The 19052-nt window shown below is 42.6% G+C and overlaps 1 protein-coding gene across 5 annotated transcripts in view; it reads left to right on the forward strand.

Moving 5' to 3' along the window:
- Positions 1–19052, forward strand: part of DCC (DCC netrin 1 receptor) — a 1201728-nt gene that overhangs the window by 1112560 nt on the left and 70116 nt on the right. For all 5 annotated transcript variants that reach the window (XM_085629855.1, XM_085629864.1, XM_085629892.1 and 2 more), the window contains exons 21-22: positions 7992–8024; positions 9409–9474. In XM_085629855.1, the coding sequence (XP_085485981.1) occupies positions 7992–8024; positions 9409–9474 (99 nt within the window). The remainder of the gene's footprint in view (positions 1–7991; positions 8025–9408; positions 9475–19052) is intronic.

The raw sequence follows: 19052 nt of genomic DNA on the forward strand, positions 1-19052 counted from the left end.
GGCGCTCGGACTCACCTGAGGCAATTATGAATGAAGATGACATCAGAATTCATTTCAGGTTTCCTCCCACGTAGTTCCACGGGGCTCAGAGTGTACCCAGTACAATTTAAGCAAATGAATGTGGGGCATTACATGCACTCCCCTGGAAATATTTTGCCCATTGTCCTGGCCCTCCCTGAAGAAGGGGGATGCTAGGCAACATGAGCAGGTCTGTTCCCCTGGGCTGACAACCCTTCTCCACTTTCTGCCGGTGTACTGGGAGGCATTATTTCTCTCCCACTTTGGCACTGAAAGAAGGGTTTTCTATTGCTCCCTTTGGGCTGATTTCAATGCTTTTTGACTCCCTTTTGCTCCTGCTGGTGGGCTCAAGAACTGCACTCCCTCTCATGGTGGATATCTTAGGGCCTGTTCTCCTGCTTGTTAACTTCTAGTCAAGCACCTCATCTGTCACCTGTCATTTGTCCAGCTGCTGGTGCTCTCTTGGGCATCGAGTAGTACCCCACAGCAGTGCAGGGAAGCATAAAACTTAGATAACTACATTCCTGAATTGTGACTGCCCATTCACATTATAAAGCCTGCACATATCATCACCAATTCATGAAGGGTACCCTCTGCGACAGGCTGCCTCTGCACAGATACCGTCTAAGTTGGACAGTAGTTCTACTGGCTTAGCCCTCACACATGTTTACCTCAGTTGCGTAGCAGCATACCCGGCTTTAGAAGAGGGCCACTGGTGGCCGGAACTTCCATTCCATGTTGACAGAGCTGACAGTGAGTGAGACTCAGTTAGTAAGACTCACTCACAGAAGGGATGAGCAAACAAACAGGGTGGCTAAATGGGTCAGAGTCCGTTTCCTCAAATATTTTATTAATGTATGTAATCCAAAATAATAACAAAGAAGTATTTACTGAAAAGAAGTAACACTATGTCCCCGATTAGATTGAAACATGATGTGAGGCACTTAGTATGCATGATGAGCTGCAAGACTCAGTCTTATTAACTCCTTGTAGTGGTTTCATGTTTAGTTAAAAAAGGTGGTAGAATGTTGGTTCTAAGATAATTTAGTTTTATTAACATTTGACTACTGAAGTACAACATTAAAAAAGCAGCTTATATAGTTAACTAGAACATTCCAACATTCCTGTTAATGTGTTTTGAACACGTGTACTGCAGGTATATTATTAAGAAACATTATTTTGCATTGTATTTTGTTAAAGAACAACACCAACATTTTTATTTCCACTAATCACAGGAGGAAAAATACTTTCTACAAGATATATATTCTAAAAGGTTTTTTTCTGTGGGTAGGGTCAAGTGTTAAGGTTCAAATTCAGCTTTCGACCCTTTCCTCATGCGAACACTATAAGCACTATCTATGTGTTTTGTTATTTTCCCCCCTGGCTCATTAGGATACATTGTCTGAAAGTCTTTGGATTAGTTCGCAGCAAAGGAATTTCACAGGTCACACATAAAAAATATAAGTTGACAGGCATATAAAAGATGGGCTTATTATAGTAGAATTGATGAGATAGTAGTGACCAGATAGTAACAGTCGTATACACTTCCCATTCTGGAGCATTTCACAATGTCCTATTAATTAAGATAAATGTACTATTCTTCAGAGATGTTCAAGATATTTTGGTAAGCAGTGCATATTATGCTTATGATGATATACAGTTACCTTGCATTTAGAATTGCATGAAAACTTACTTGGAAAATTACAGCATTTGTTTTTATAAATTGTAAAATGGGTCAGTTCATATGATTTAAAAGTGTTCATCTCAACCTCCCAATTCCTTATTGTTGAAAAATCTTCCTGTGCCCTGGGCACCCCCCAACTTTTTGCTGACTGATGCTGGTGGTAACTGACTCTGGGCTCTGCCTAACCAGGCCCAGGGCCAGTGCTAAGCTGAAACAAACACCTTAGAATACAGTTAAAACACTACATACACTAGGGTACACAATGGTATGGTGGGGTACCCCTGCAATTGGCATGCCCTATGAGCCCCTAGTATATAATAGGGCAGGGGTATTGAAACTACCTAGAAGTCCCTAGTGCCCTGGGGCATGGCAGTTAAAGGACAGCAGCTCTTTTTGCCCTGGCATGTGTACACTGCTGAAGCCTGAGGTCAGTTTAAAAGCAGCACTGGGTGCCAGGACTGTTTTAAAAAAGTACATTGTGCCCAAACTCGACTTAAAAATAGATAACCTACAATGTTTTGGCATATTAGGGACCCCAGGGCCTCCCCTAGGTATCCCAGGGGTGGGGGTCAGTTATTTATAAGGTGAACCCTTATAAAATGAGTTTTTATATGCCTGGGTAAAGTGAAATTTCACATTTCACTCCCCACATTGTGGTAAAGTGCTGCTCAAATTCGACTTTGATGCTAGGAGCACTGTATAGGGAGAATCTGCAATATTTCAACAGATCCAGAACCCCTAAAGTCTCCCCTAGTTGCAGATGGGGCGGGGTTTCTGTAGATATAAGGCAAGTACTTATAAAATATGTTTTTGTAAGTCCTGGTGCTGAAAAAATGCCCAAGTCATTTTTCCCATTGCAAATCTCCAGTTACATAGTTAACATGGTAGAAAGTTATTGATTAATAACTCTTGATAGGAGAGGGATAGAAATACAATTCAAAGACTTTTCAGAATGGTATTAACAAATCCAACAATATCATATTGTTGAATTTCTCCTAAAGTGTACATACAAGAAGCTATAAGACTTTCTTGTTTGTAAGTCCAAATTCAGCCTTCCAATGGTCTGCCCTGATTGGTCAGAGTTAAGTGGATTAGCCAGGCTGCCTTGAAGAGGTGATAAAGAGCCCCTGGGGTTAACCAGCTCTGCTGGGAGGGCAGTGTGCTGTTCCATAGGAATGCCAGGCCAGGGGGTGGAGTTGTAAACCATGGTCTTCAAAGGCAGAGGGATGGCCACAGTGTCAGTTTCCACTTTACACTTTTGTCCCCCACCAGACCTAGGATTCGGGAAGGTATGTGCAGGTGGTAGGGGGAGAGTCTATTGATATAAGCCATCCTAGGGGGTGTGTTTAGCCAGCTCGTGCCTCCTTGCTGGAAAATCAGCCATTATGGATTTGGAAGATTTGATGCACTCTGGGACAAAATAATGCCACACTCTACAGGATGTGGTCATAACTTTGAGGAGTTACCCTGTTCCCATTGGTCAGAAGTGACCTCCTGCATGACCCAGAGAACTTGGAATAAGTATCTGAGAGGGACAGAGCCCTACAGATCTGCTGCTTGAAACTTAGAAATCTTTGCACAGCAAAACTTCTCAGCAGGGCACTTCTTGCTTCACTAAGCCCTGACCTCTGAAAACTGCACCATCTGAAACTACAGCCCTGTGGATTATTTTGTTGAGGAAGGAACTAAAGAGTGGACTCCCTGAAAGCTACAGGTTAAAAGAGCTCAACTGGAACATCACCAACTAAATCTACACCTTGGAGAACCATCAGTGGATTTGTAAGGGTTTTGTACCAGTGGATTGTGGGAACTGACGTCCTCAAATTTCAAGGACCATCTTGGAGCTTCCAGACCCTTGGAGTAAGTTTGAGACACTTTGGGACCCCTTGAGGAACTTCAGGAAGAACTTCAAGAAGTTTGGAGAACTTTGGAGCAACTTAGAAAAAAAGCTCCATAGAGGGACCGACTCAACCTGGTCAGCCAGGCCACCTGCCTTCAACCTCGAGCCGGCCAAGCCAACCAGGTTCATCCTGCTAAAAGCTCCATCGCTTCAACTTCCAGATATTGACCGGGACTAGAGGAAATCTGAAGCCGGCGAACCATCACCGGATCCGGCTACATGAGGAGCATCGAGAGACCCCGCGAGAAAAAGCTCCAGAAAAGTTTCTAAGTCCGCTCATGGAAAAGGTGACCAGGAGTGTTAGATCTGGGGGTCTCTAGTTGGCAGGGTAGGTACCACTGTCCAAGTAGGGACCCTTGCTTCTAGTCAGGGAAAGGGGGATACACTGTTAAGATAACCCCTGCTCACCCTCTAGGTAGCTTGGCCTGAGCAGTCTAGGCTATCAAAGGCAATGTGTAAAGTATTTGTACCAACACTCACAGTAACACAGTGAAAACACCACAGATTTACTCCACACCAGTTTTAGAAAAATAAGGTATCTTTACTAAAAACTTCACAAGACCAAATATTACAGACAAACCAACATATAATTCGAAAGGTTACTTTAAAGATAGTTCAAGAGTTTGCAGAAAGTACTCCAGGATGTAAAAGTCAGTGTCCTGCACAATGCGACACTCAATGCACAAAATGCGACACTCTCGTGCCCAACAGTACCTGTAGTTGCGATAAGGTTCCCAAAAGCTATAACAAGGAAGATGGCAAAGGCGATGCGATGCTCCTGAGATCCTGGGGAGGCTTTGCAGCAGCCCTGCTTCACGCAGCAGAGGTGGATGCGCCGGCTCCGATCTGTAGGGGGAGGATGCGATACCTTTGGCTTTCGTTGCGTAGGTTTCTTAGGGGGAAGCTTCACGCACAGGTTCGATGCGACACTCTTCGATGTGGTGCGATGCGTGGCGCAGCGTTGCCTTCCGGCGCCGCAACTCTCGATGCACCACGGAACGGGACTCTGCGTCGACGCACGCAGCGATTGGAGACTTTTCACGCACCGGCAGTGGTGCGGCCCGCAAACTGGTTCTGCGACAACCCTCGCAATGGCAGGAAGCTTCACGCTTCGGGACGATGCTCGACGCACTCGGCGATGCGGAGACCCTGCGTGTTGCGATGGTGCCGCGATGAAATTTTCCACGCACTCTCGTCTTGCGACACGCAATCGGATGATGCGTTGGGTACCAGTCACTCTTGTTCACGCTTCTGCTTCCCAGCTCCCAAACACAGCAAAACGACCTCCTGAGGCCCCAAGACTGGGCAAGCACTCCAAGGCAGGTCAGAACTCTCTCAGCAGAGTTCCAGGGGAGCTGGCGGTGAAGTCCTTTTGTTCCTGGGACTTCTTAACAGGGAGCCAGCTCTTCTCAGGCCCTTGGAGATCAGAATCAAAAGAAGGGGACACAGCAAAGTCCTTCCCCTCTCCTTGGCAGTAAAGCAAAACAGCAAGCAGGCAGTCTTCTCCTCTTCAGATTCTTCCAGCTTTCTCCTTGGCAGAGGTTTCTTCTTAGTTCCAAAGTGATCTAAAATGTTAGGTGTCTGGGGTCCTCTTCTTATACCCCTCCAAGTCTTTGTCTCTTGTGTTTCAGTGGGGGGATTCCCCTGCTCAAACCGGTTCCTGGGTGTGCTCTGCTCTGGAGCACCTGGTTCCTTTCAGAGTGAGGGGCAGGGTCGTTAGACGCTCAGCAGGAGGTGGAGCCTTCTTTGTGCCAGCAGAGGCAGAGTCCTCAGCCTGGCCAGCAGGGGGTGGAGCCAGCTTTGTGTTTGGCAGGGACAGCCCTATTCAGACCCAGGGACTACTCCTCCCACCCATCTAAAGCAGATCTCCCTATTCACCCTGCTGCTGACTCATCCAGGCTCCTGGAGCCACCTAGCACATCACCTGACACCAGTCAGCCAACCAGCACACAGGCACACAGGAAGGTTAAACAGGAGAATAGCTACTTTCTAAAAAGTGCTATTCTCACACAGTGAATTTAAAAACCATCTTGCTAAAAAGATGTATGATTAAATTCTGAACACAGAGATACCAAACTTGGATTTTCTATCTTGCCCTTATGGGAAGATAGGCATGTAAACAGCCTTCCCAATTCTATCCTATGGGCAAGATAGCCTCTCAGCAGTGAAAAACGAAAATGGCTGTAATTCACTACCAGGGCATGTTACACACCTCAGTACATGCCCTACCTTTCAGATACACTGCACCCAGCCCAGGGGGGTACCTAGGGCCATGATAGGGATGCCTGACATGTACAGAAAGGGAAGGATAAGGCCTGGTCAGTGGGTGCACTGGCCAGGTCGACATGGCAGTCCTGGACTGCACATAGGCACTGCAAGCAGGCCTAAGACATCATTTTAGCGCTACTCCTGTGGGTGGCACAATCAGTGCTGCAGCCCACTAGTAGCATTTGAATCACCAGCCCTGGCACACGCAGTGCACTTTACTAGGGGCTAACTGGTGAAACAAATATCCCAATCATGGATAACCAATCAATACAACAATTTACCAAGGGAGCACTTGCACTTTGGCACTGATCAGCAGTGGCAAAGTGCCCAAAGCACCTAAACCAGCAAAATCGAAATCCAGCATAGCATCAAAAATACAGGAGGTAGAGGCAAAAAGTCAGGGGTAACCACGCCAAAGATGCCAGGTCTAACAAGGAGCAACTGCGAGAGCCAAGCCGCCTGCCTTCGCGTGTCGGCCTGGATTCCTGGGTTGTCCCGCTGAAGCAATCTTGAAATATTTTTCCCAAGTCCGCTCCAGGGAAGTTGACCAGGACCTCATCACAATTCAAGCCGGTGAACCCTCACTGAATCCGTACTGACTGGGAGCTTTGAGGACCCTCGGAAAGAAAAGCTCCAGGAAAGTTTCTAAGTGTGAAGGTAGCAACTGAGACCGGGATCTGCCGGGAGCTGTAGCTGCTCAGGGCTCCATCGAACCCGACCTGAAACTTTGACTTTGGTCCGGTCTATCGTGAGCAGATGGTGCTATAATCTTCTAAGTGCTAAATTTTATTAAATCTTTGAAAAATCATATCTCTGGTTCCCTACATTGGATGTTTGTCGTTTTAGTGTCATGTTAAAGATACAAATATTTCCTATTTTTATAAATTGGTGTCGGATTTTTATTATGTGTTGTGTCTTAATTATTTACTTAAATGCTTTACATACTTGTCTTTGAAGTTAAGCCTGTCTGCTTGCAGCCACGTTACCAAGGGTTGAGCATAGGAATAATTTTCTAAGACCTATGCTAAATCCTATCATGTGTTAGTGGCCTTATTTCCCGTGGCAGACCTACATTTGCCCCTACCAATAACCCACTTTCCAACACTTATGTATGCAATAAACATTTTTCATTTCATATTGCCATGTAACCATTTGGCAAAATAGCAATATTTTATGAAGTTACGTCTTCATAGAACATAAATATATCTCAATTTGCCTGGGTTTATCAGTGTAATATAAAGTATCCCTATACATAGTATATATCCCATCCAGTCTCCCATGGCTCTACCCTTACCAACTAAAAATAAAGCATTTTAAATAATCCCAAAATAATCATTTTGTCAGCTATTGTCATTGACTCTGACTCGTTTGTGAGTGAGTTGAATAAACCCTTGATATTGCATTTATATGTTTGTTATCCATAGAGTGTGCACTTGTACAAGTGCATCTTTAGGCAAATAATACTTCTGCATTATTACTATATACATTCTGAAACGCAGGAACATGAATTGCAGCCTTTTTGAACCTCAAGAGTACTCCTGTAAATCGTTGACAGTCATTCATTTATAGAAGTATCCTTCTTGTTATATATTCATGTGGTTTTCTACATAATATTCTGCTTTGATGACATTTGAATTTGCTCTCTTAACTTTTCATTTTTTTCTGTACAAGAAAGTATTCTTCTCTGTGAAGAAGCCCTTCCCCCTACAGCTCACTTCCTTCATACACCCTTGAAAGGCTGCCACTCACGCCTTTAACATGCATAGTTTTGCTTTTTTTTCCAAGAAACGTTTGTTGGTGCTAAAGGCATCTTGGTCAAAATCGAGATGTAGAACTTCGAGTTACAAATGGATTTTTTGCCTTCCTGTTGCACTTATGTGCACAAACGCCTTTGTAAAAATAGGTTTCTTTTTAATGCTATATATTACCTGACAGGTTCAATACATTCATCTTTTTGCTTTTTTTGCTACCCTTAAGAAGATGAACAATAAACTGCATACATTTACCTGTATCAATCCAAGTAATGTGATATGAAAACATGATTCCACCTTTCTGTGCGTGATTTGTCACTTTACTTACCAGGAGCTGCCATGATCTAACAATATTGTCCTTTTCTTACAGTGGAGCACCCTGACAAAATGGCTAATGACCAAGGTACGGCGGCCTCAATCTGTCAAGCTTTTCTAGGAATCAGTGCAGCGCGGTAGGCCTCATGTCAGTCGTCATTTTGCATTCTGCTTTTCATCTGGTCCTCTCACCTGATGAGGCAGAGACTGGTGTGGGGATTAATCTTGTTAATGATGTTCTGCTCAGTCGAAGCTGCACCCTGATGGCAAAAATGCAAATTATCATGAGATGAAATTGTTTTGTCTCTCTTTTTTTGAAGGACCAATTAAAATGTCAAGCTCTTCTGTACGAAATACATTTTTAGGCCCTCTGTACTTCTGCATAATTCACATTAAGTGTGATTACACCGGGAATGGTTCTCAAGCTGACTTTACGCCTTGTTTGCTGGTTATAAATGGAAGTGGCAGAGAGCTACACCGCAAATTAAATAATAATTTGCATCAACCTTCCAACAATATATTCGGTTCAAATCGGTCTTGGAGGCCCGGACCCATGCCAGATTTTTTGCATAACTCCATTTAGATAAAAGTAGTTATCTTAAAAATCTGGCATGGAGTAGATAAAAGTAGTTATCTTAAAAATCTGGCATGGAGTAGATAAAAGTAGTTATCTTAAAAATCTGGCATGGAGAAGATAAAAGTAGTTATCTTAAAAATCTGGCATGGAGTAGATAAAAGTAGGTATCTTAAAAATCTGGCATGGAGTAGATAAAAGTAGTTATCTTAAAAATCTGGCATGGAGTAGATAAAAGTAGTTATCTTAAAAATCTGGCATGGAGAAGATAAAAGTAGTTATCTTAAAAATCTGGCATGGAGTAGATAAAAGTAGGTATCTTAAAAATCTGACATGGATACTACTCTCCAGGACCCACTTTGGAGAACCCTGGGTTAAATGAACTTACTCAGAGATATGAGTTTGGAAGTTTTTAATTCACCTACAAAAAGGTCAGTAATTAAACACCTAGTTTAGTGCCCAGCCTCACACCAGCTGTCCAAGATATATGCAACAAGGAATTTGGCAACTATGCTTAAATCACATATTAAGATAGATAAAAGTACTGAAATCCAGAGCTCTTCTCCCCCTGCATAAAATATTTAATTCCCATTTTAGGTGTACTGGAACCAGTTCACAAATGCATGTGAGGACAAATAGAAAGGTAGCTGATGGCATGCCTGTGATATGTGGCATGACCATGGCATTCTATCTCTGTCGCATTTACAGGGAAAGACAATGTCATTTTAGAAAGGATTGAACTCCAGCTTTATTTGGAGCAAACTTTACAAATAAATACAGATTTACTTTCTACAGAAAAAATACAATTTCCTGAATAGAAGTAATTTAAACTGTATCAGTTAATCTCTAGCTGCTCCCTATGAATCAACATTATTGACGTATGTTGTGTCGTCCGCAGGTCGTCATGGAGATGGTGCATATTGGCCTGTAGATAACAACCTAATTGGTAGGAACAGCATTGATGGTAAGTTATCCTTTGGTCAAAAATCTGACTTTATCAGATGCACATATTTATGGAACGTATGTTTTTCTTCTTTCATTTGTTTCTTTTAAGGTTTTTTTTATAGCTATGCTTGTAAGGTGTAAAAATGTTTCTTTCAAAAGAGTAAACTACACTACTATCAGTGCACCAAGTTGCTTAGAGGAGCATATGACGACTTTGCATGTTGCAAGCTAGGAAAGCTTAAAGCATGAAAGAGACAACAGATCCCTGTGGATAGACACCCCCTCCCCACCACCACCCAGAACCTCTCCACAATCCATTCTCCACCACCGATGTTCCACCCTAATGGTTTGGATTTCCATCAGTGCGGCGTGGACGGCGTGGAGCTGTTGAATGCTGGTGCCCCACTCAAGTCACTAATCAAGACTGCTGCGTGCTCTAGATGATGGGAAAGAGTCCAGTGAGCATCTTTACCTCTTCTTTTGTAGTAGACAAGGTGAAGAAACTAGGAGAACCATGAGGCATATTATCAAGCCAGGCGATAAAATTATCGCCGCTTTAGCGGCAGAAAAAAGCCCATGTTAGATGTCCTTCACATCTAACATGGGTTTCAATTGGAATTCCATACAGCATATTATCAAGCCCATTATCGCCGTTTTAAGCGGCAGAAGCGGCGATATTTTTATCGCCTGGCTTGATATTATGCCCCTAATTCCGGAGTGCAATTAATTTATGCGTCAATATAGATTGCAACAAATATATGGAGGTTTCTCTTCTAATTTTAGGAAAATTAGTATTATTATTAGCCAATATTTATAATTGAAATAAGTAAGAGTTTGGCTACAATTTTGTCTTACTGGATGTAGCAGTGCTTTGTTTAATTAATTGGCGGTTGCCCCCTGATCAGTCTAGGAAAATACTCATTTTTGTCATTACCGAGTCTAAGAAGGTGAACGGGGAGGTACTGGCCTGGTTACTTACCCGTATTCTTCATTACTCTCAGTCACAACCCCTCCAACATAGAGGAGACACCACAAAGTATTTGTTTTTAATTGCTAGGTTATTGCAGACTCTGTAAGGGTTGCAACCTTCTGTTCATCTGCTGAGGAAGGTCGGACTCGAATTTAGAGACGAGGACATTTTTTTTAACAGGGTTTTTTAATATTTTTATTTTTTTATGATTGGATAAAGAGTCTGTTCTGTGTGATGAGCTGAAAGGTTAGTTTTTCTAGGGATGTGACACGGAAAATTGGACTCTAAGCAAAAATGAGAAACAGTCCATTACTAAAAAAGACATATGTGTTAATTTGAAGAACGATCAAGACAAGTGAAAGACTGAACCTAAGATTAAAGTGGCTTTTACAAAAATACTTGGAGATCATTGCATCTGGAATAAAAGAAGCCAGTTTGATTTCATTTTTACAGTCTTTAGTTCTGTAATGTAGGATGGAAGAATGCACGCTTTCTTGTAGGTGGAAGAATGCACGTTTTCAACAATTGTAAAATGCAATTGATGAAAATAAACACAAGCAAACTCTACAAATGCAGCAAAAAGCTCCACTGGGAAGACTTTAGTAGCCTGGCTGGATGCTCCCCTTCTGCACACTGTGATCATGAGCTTTGCTGGTGTTTGTTTATATTTGAAAGGGAGGTAGGCGCTGCAGCACAGGACGTGAAGTGACTCTGAACCAGCAGGGGGCAGGCCTTAAACCAGCAGGAAGCAGGACCTTTAATGTGAGATAGAGTAAGTCCATCCCTGTCCCTCCTACTGAAGGCACATCCAATCAGAATCAGGGGGGTCTCTGCGCGATGAGCATCTGTCACAATAATCAAGATGTATGTACGAACATGAAATGTATCTTCTTCGTGAATTACTCCTAAGTTCAAAAGTGCAGCACAACTTTCAAAAATACATATGCAATAATAAATTAATTAATCAAAGTGCAGCCACACAAATGCACAGCCCTATATACAAGCCCGTAGAGCTGGGATTTCGCCACTTAATTAATCCTTGCATCTCTAGCTACAAGCGGGAGCACCCCAACGTGCAATCCATGGAGTTGCTGCTTTTCAATTTGTTCATGTCTCCTGGTGGGGAACAAGACACTAATTAAGCCTCACCAGATAGTGAACACACAGGGGAAAGCCTTGTAGATTACAATAGATTAATTGCTTCTGATCATTACCAACTGGGTTTCACAGGAGATGAGCCATGAGCATCTTTGCGTTCGCTCTGCCTGTTGGCAGATCCCCTGCTTTCATCTCCTGGAGGAAACACGAGCTATAGTGGAAAGCCCCGCAGGAAACACACTCATTTTACAGGACACGGAGCATGTGATTAGCGCTGACTCATTACTTCCTGCAGCGAGTGGGAGAGCTGTGCTGTAATGTGCAACTCGGTTTAGGTGCGCTGCTGTGTAATTCCTCTAAGGAAGAGCCATGATTTCAATGGAGTGTAGTTGGTGCTGCTGCCTGGCTGCCTGGGTCCTCGCGACAGCATGTTCTGTAACAGCCTGCGGTACTGGATAAACAGCAGCATGTATGTATGGCTGTCTATTCATATAGTACAAACATGGTTCTGTATATGCTTTGATAATCAAATGATAAGGGCCTGGCAGGTCAAAATTAAGTTGAGACACATAGGAATAATAGACAGGAGAGTACCACTCCATGTCATGCCCTCGCTCTCTTCCGCCTTGGTTGGCATTTAGTTATTTCTTTGATCTACACAATAACAATGTATTCCAGGTAATTAATGCTGACTTGGTCGTAATGAGTATTGGAGAACTTAATAAAGCATTTTGAACAAGATGGTGAAGAGATAGAGTCCATGCGGATGGCAGAATCTGTCCTATACATTGCCAATAACATAACCTATAAGGTAATTTACATTTAGCAAGTACTGCAGGTGTAATAGTCAGCTACAATAGTAGGAAGGATGAGAGGGAGGTTGAGATAACAACACTAAACAATGCCCAAACTAATTTAGGAAAAATGCAATGAGCAACAATCCAGCAAAGTCATAAAAACTGGACAAGGGGACCCGGGGATGTGGGATAAGATTTTAAGGAAAAAAGAGCCTACAGTACGTAAAGCAACGTTAAAACCAACAGTTTGCAGTGGCCCAGGACCTGGGTGCGATTTCAAGCTGCATGCAATGGAGCAGAGGTCAGAAACATGAAGCGTGACGTCCTCTCAAGGGTTTCACTTTCATACTTAGGGGCAGATTTATGAGCCCCTTGCGCCACTTTTGCGTCACTTTTAACATGGGAAAAGTGACGCAAAAGTGGCGCAAGGGGCTCATAAATCTGCCCCTAAGTCTCTGAAATGGAGGTCGAGACCTTTCAATATGCAAGGTCTATGGCTGAGGCGGGCAGGCTGGCAAGAGCGCCTCTCTGTGGAATAGATCTACTGCTCAAGCCATTGGTTTCGGCACTGGACGCGCTGTATTTTGTACAAGTCTACTTCACTTGGTGGGTCAAATAGATTTGTTGCATTTCCCAGATCCAAGATTTAACCTTTTTTGGTCCTCAAAATCCCCCAGTATGGCAAGCATGGAAGCTGTAGCCTGGCAAAGCTCCACAAGGCCATATACCTTTACCGCAAGGTCCAGCTGAACCTATTTTCATTGAGGGAAAAGTAAGGGGGGGCTCAATTGATGAAGTTTGTTTCAGCTGAATCACGCACAATTAAATTGAAATTCTGTTAGATTCCATGAAAGGGTGAAGTGGGCAATATTTTCATATGCACTTTTGCGTCCAAAAATGGGTGCGATGGTGCATTTTGCGCTATGAAAATAGTAAACCAACTACCACTCAGTGCCCTTGCACACTCTGGAGTGTTTACAAGTTTTAATCACTGCAGAGTATGTAGTGGCACACAGCGGCTGGTATGTAGTGTTTTCTAAAGTTTATAAACCACTGCAATTCAGTCGGCACCCTTATATACTCTCCAGTGATCAACTTTGAATCCCTGCAGAGTATGTGAGGGCACCGAGTGGTATGCAGTGGTTTCTAAACTTTTGAAACCACTGGATATCACTCAGCGCCCACCCCTTACATACTTTGAAGTGCTAGTGATTAACATTCAGAGTACGCAAGTTCGCCGGTGAGTAGTTTAAGCAATGTTTAGAAACCACTGTCTATATCACTCAGAGCCCTTACATACTCTGCAGTAATTAAAAGTTAATCACTGCAGAGTATTCAAGGGCACCAAGTGGTATTCAGTGGTTTCTAAACTTTAGAAACCAGCTCATAATTTAATTCCTCTGGCAGAATGGCAGGATTTTAATTACGCAGTATTTCTGCGTTACAATAGTACTAAAATGCCTTTGATTCTTCTGGCACAAGTGAGAGGGATGAACTTGGTTTTCCTGCCCGACTTGGGTGCTCTCCGGGCAAGCTGTAGAACATTGTCCAAAGATTCCAAATACAACCAAAAATACAGTCCAGTGACAAATATGGGGTGCCCATGCAGAATCAATGAATTTACTACACTCAGTACTGAGAGTTAGCAGGCCTATTGGAATTTCACATTTTCGTTTTTCACACAGGTTTCTGCTACAGAAAGTAGATAAAATCTCAGTGTGAAAGAACGGGTCAACCTTCATAGACAGGCATAGAATCACTGATTCAAAAATGTTATCCTACAAAACTTTAATGCCCATTATTTCCCCACCCTCTGACTTACCAGGACCCCTGATAAAGGTATTTCTAGCAGGAGGAAACTTATGTGGGGTTCACCGTGGTGTGGTATTTTCATGGCTAGATTTCATTTTAAATGTACAAAATAGGGTTATTGTTTGAGGGGAGTGGAAGCCCCACTCACGCAAAAGCACACCCCTTGTCAGGGTGAACTACAAAAGTTACTAACTAAACCTGTGCTTAACCCTCTGGTAGCATTGCAGAAAAGCAGGCAGGCTTAACTTAGAGCCAATGTGTAAAGTATTTATACAGCACACAAACAGAAATAAAGTGAAAACACAACACAAGAAAAATCCCAAACCAATTTCGATAAATAGAGTAAATTTTAATAAATAAAATAATACGAGAACAACAAAAATCCATTCCGTAAATATGGAGATATTCAAAATTAAAGTTGTTAGTGAAAACAACACCTAAATGTGCAAAGGGTCACTTGTGGTCATATGTTCTCACTAGGCCTGGGAAAAATCACAGGTTCAGGCCGACTGAGGTGACCATGGGTCGGGTATGGGGACTAGGCTAGTACCTCTGAAGAGTTGCCTTCTCAAGTCTTGCATTTGTTTGGCATCTGAGATGGCCACAAGGAGGCCCTTGGTACAAAGAGCAGGCCAAACACTGTGGATGGGTATACTTTAGTGCAAAAATCCGGTCATCACTGGAGCTTCGATGTAGCAATCTTCGTGGATTGTCACTCACCACTATGCAGGTCTCACGTTGCTGTTGGTCATGGACTGTCACTGTCGGTGCATAGAGAAGGCCTGACCAGAGATGTGTGTTGGCCGTTGTCATGGATGACAGAGTTCACATTCACAAGGGCACCAAATTTCAGGACTTCTACCTTTTCTCCTTGGAGGAACTTCCTCTGATACCAGCCAAGGATTTAGGACCTGGGGGACACCTCTGGGGGATCAGGACTCATCCAGCAGAGGCCAACAGCAGAGCTCAGACAGGTCGAGGTGCAGGTCCGTGCAGGTCCAGTTGCAGCTGGGCAGTTCATAGGGGCCTTTGAAGCTTGTTGGGTCCCTGGAGTTCACGCAAGTCAGCTAACTGACTCTTGGAGTCATTCTGGGTAGCCTGGGATATAGACATGCAGGTTGAAATGACAATTTAAAATTGTACTGCCGGCTGCAATGGTAGTCCTGAGACATGTTTTTAAAGTACTACTTTAAGTGGTGGCACAACAAGTACAGCAGGCCCACTAGTACCATTTAATTTAAAGACCTTGGGCAAGTGAAGTAACATTTACTAGAGATTTACAGCGAAATTAAATGTGCCAATCAGCTGTGGGCCAATTTTGCCATTTTTGAAGGAGAGAACACAAGCACTTTAGCACTGGTTAGCAGTGGTAAAAGTGTGCGGATCCTAAAGCCAACAAAAAGCAATTCAGCAAACAGAAGGGGTGAAGTCAACGTGTTCAGATGAATAGCACACCAAGGAAGTTAGGTCTAACAGTAAAGAAATTCAAACTAGAGTCAAATGACCTTTAGTATCTAAATTCCATTAAAAACAAAATCCACCTATTGAGTCAAAGGGCCTTTGTTATCCATATTGAGCCATTGCAAACAACTCCACATCAGAGTCAAAGGATCCCGGATTAGGTGTTGGGAAGTTATAAGCAGAGATGAGACGCCTTAGCTTTTTTAAGGGTGGGACATAAGTATTAAACGGCCTCACCAATTCTCACAATTATCTACATCTGAGCCAAATACAAAAACAAACATACAGCAGAATAAAATATTAGAAGCATGTTCCGATATGATTAGCGCGACAAAACCTGCAAACTCTTTTAACTAAAGTCTGACTCATTGTTTTTACATGGAAAAGTGTCACCTCAATGATCAAAGAAAGATGAACAGACAACACGGTCTGCTTCCGCTTGCTGTAGCAGAGCACTCTTTTTGTGTCCCCGATGCCTTGAACACAGTGTAAATGTCATGTTCCTGCACTTTAAAACACTTTCATAAAAGGATGAATTTGGTTGCACTCGCATCAAAATATCAAGTTAAGCTAATGACACGAATTGTTCCATGAGCAGCTTTAATTACCTTGTTACACTTCCTGGTGAAATTCGCTATTTCTTAAAGGGCAATTCATTTAAATGTTCTCATTTGAAAAGTAAAAAGCCATGCTTTTAATAACATACAGAATAAAACAATACAGACCATCTTGCTGCAAATGCTTCACAAAACCTACACATTGTCAACAACCCTGTTACGTCCGAGGCCTCCAGGGCTCAGTAAGTACTCTGTCAAGTTAGTAATGGAACCCGCCTCGGGTTGTGTCTACATGCAACCTGGGAAAGTGACAGCGCTTTAAATGTGTAGGTAATGTCAGTCTCTCAGTACTAGCACTTCAGAAGTTTTGAAGACTGGATGCAATATATAAATGAGACAGTAATGTCACATCCCATGATGATGCCAACCTTGCCTGAAAGTGACAACTTCACGAGGAATGAAACAGGTTTGTAAATGTCAGCGAACCAATCTTAAATACATTTTTGTATTTTAAGAGCTACACCGAAGCCCTTACTGGATAGTCGTCTGCAGTGAATTCCCTCAGCCTTCAGAGACGGTTCCACCTGTGAGTGGTTTTGGGGAGAATCTTTAATATTTATATTTTGACTTAAAAACACGTATCCTTCTCTGCGTAGTCTGCAGGGAGTCTTCGCAGCTGCAAAAGATGGTCACATCAGTAACATTGCCAAAGAAGCTAATCTCGGCTTACCGTCCGCGTCACGGCCGGCCTTTTTGGTTTTGAAACTAGGGATCCACTGTTGGTTCAGGGAAGAGTAGCCCCACTTTGAAAAAGGGTTCAAAGAAGAGTAGTGTTAGGGGTCTAAGCAGAGTCGCATTCCAGCCCTTGAAGTCACCCATGCCGAGGATGCGTCAGTGATTTTTCTGCAGTGAAATTTCTGTAACCAATCAGATCTGTTTGAGTTGAATACCTTTCTTGTTTCTTGTTTATACTTTATTCGATAACAAGGTACCATAAAAGTAATTACATTTCGAATCAACATAGATACGACCACAGGAATGATAACATATAAAAATATACATTTAAAAATTTCATCCAGAAAAAAAAAAAAAAAAAAAAAAGGGAGATTAAGTAAAACAGAGAAGTAAGAGAATAAAGACAAGGGATACATATCCAGTTATAAAAATTGTTTGATGTAGATGGTAAAGAGAGACAAGATGGCAATCTAAGCAGAGCTTGCTTCAACCAGCTTAGATCGTAATATCCAAGCTTTTCCAAGATATTTGGCTACCCCACAAACTACCAGCAAGGATGTTGTGTCCGTCGTTAAAATACGGAGGGCCACTGATGACTGCCCGGTACCCAGATTACTACAAACTGGAGTTAACCAGCGCTTTCTAGGTGCCCTGTACGCCTTGCAGGCAAACAGGAAATGCCCCAGTGACTCAGTAGGATTAGAACATCCAGGGCAAGCTGTGTGATTGGATTTAGAATTTTTCCAATTATTTGTAAAAACATTAAGAGGTAGTGTGCCAAACCTCATTTTGAGGAACAAAGCTCTGTCCCTTGGTGAGGAGATGAAATCTAAAAAAGGTTCCAGCTTCGGAGCTGGCTTGCAGGTCATGAATGCATCAGTTAGAGCACCCAACTTTACGTCTGTCAAAGCCATTCCCTCGACGCTTGACCAATATAGTTTCTTAATAATATCTTTTTGCGGGGGCTGCTGCAAGAGCCATTCATTTTTAGCCCTAGCTTAATTACCATGTCCCTCAGATTTTTCAACCATGGGATTAGTCTGAAACCATTTAAAGCAATGAGTTCGTCAAGGGCGGCTGCATAATTGCTCAGTTCCGGGGTTCTCCTGAGCCGGGCCCAAAATAAAACGGGCCGAAGGCCAACAATGTCTTTAATGGAACGGCGTCCCAAATCATAAAGTAACGGCTTAATAGGAGTGGAAACTGGGAGACCCACTAATTCTCTCATAAATTTAAGTTCTGCAGAGACTAAATCAGCAACTCTTTCGAATCCCCACAGTTCAGATCCGTAAGTAGCAGCAGACAATGCCTTGCCCTCGTATACTAATAAGGCAGGGCTAATAGGCTTAGTTGATGATAAACGGTGGTCTCTAAGGATTGCTCCTGCCACTCTCTTTAGATTTAAAGTCATTTTGGCAATGTGCGAATCCCATTTCATTCTAGAGTTTTTACCATGATTAGTAAAATAATAATGTCCTTTCTCATATTTATATTGTGGAAAGTCATCCTTTTTGCCCCGATCACCCCTATTTTTTGACTGATACTTCTCTTGCTGACTCTGAAAGTGCCCTGGCTGTGCTTAACAGACCCAGTGCTCTGTCCTTAAAAGGTATATTATAATTGGTGTACTTACAATTGGTTCAGGCAACCTACCTGTAAGTCCCTAGTATATGGTAGGGCATGTAGGGTTAGAGAACCCAGTGGACTTAATGCACTTAAATGGGCACTGCTGTGGTGTCTGGTGTCATTTTAAAGACAGGCCTGCCTTGCAGGCCGAATTTTAAAATAAAACTGTGTCCTAGTTCAACTTTGGAATTATAAGTACTTCCAAAACTACGTTTTATGACATATAAGTAAATCCTATGGTCTACCGTAGGTGCCCTGAGGGTAGGATGCCTTGTTAGAAAAAACAGGAACATTAAAAAATATTTTTTATATGCCCTGGTGATGGAAAAGCTACCAATGTTGTTTTTTCTCATTGTAGTGCTTCTAGTTCCATAGGCTAACATGAGAAGGCTTTATTAAAACTTAATAAAGTCGAACTTTTGACAGGAGTTAGCTAGCAACTTAATTCAAAGTATCAATGTAATAGTTACAATAAATCCACCAACTTGCAAAGGTCAGATTCATTATAACTATTGTAGGAACGTAGTTTTAGCACTTACTT

This window comes from Triturus cristatus, chromosome 2_1 (genome assembly GCF_964204655.1).
Source record: "Triturus cristatus chromosome 2_1, aTriCri1.1, whole genome shotgun sequence".
NCBI classification, from domain to species: domain Eukaryota; kingdom Metazoa; phylum Chordata; class Amphibia; order Caudata; family Salamandridae; genus Triturus; species Triturus cristatus.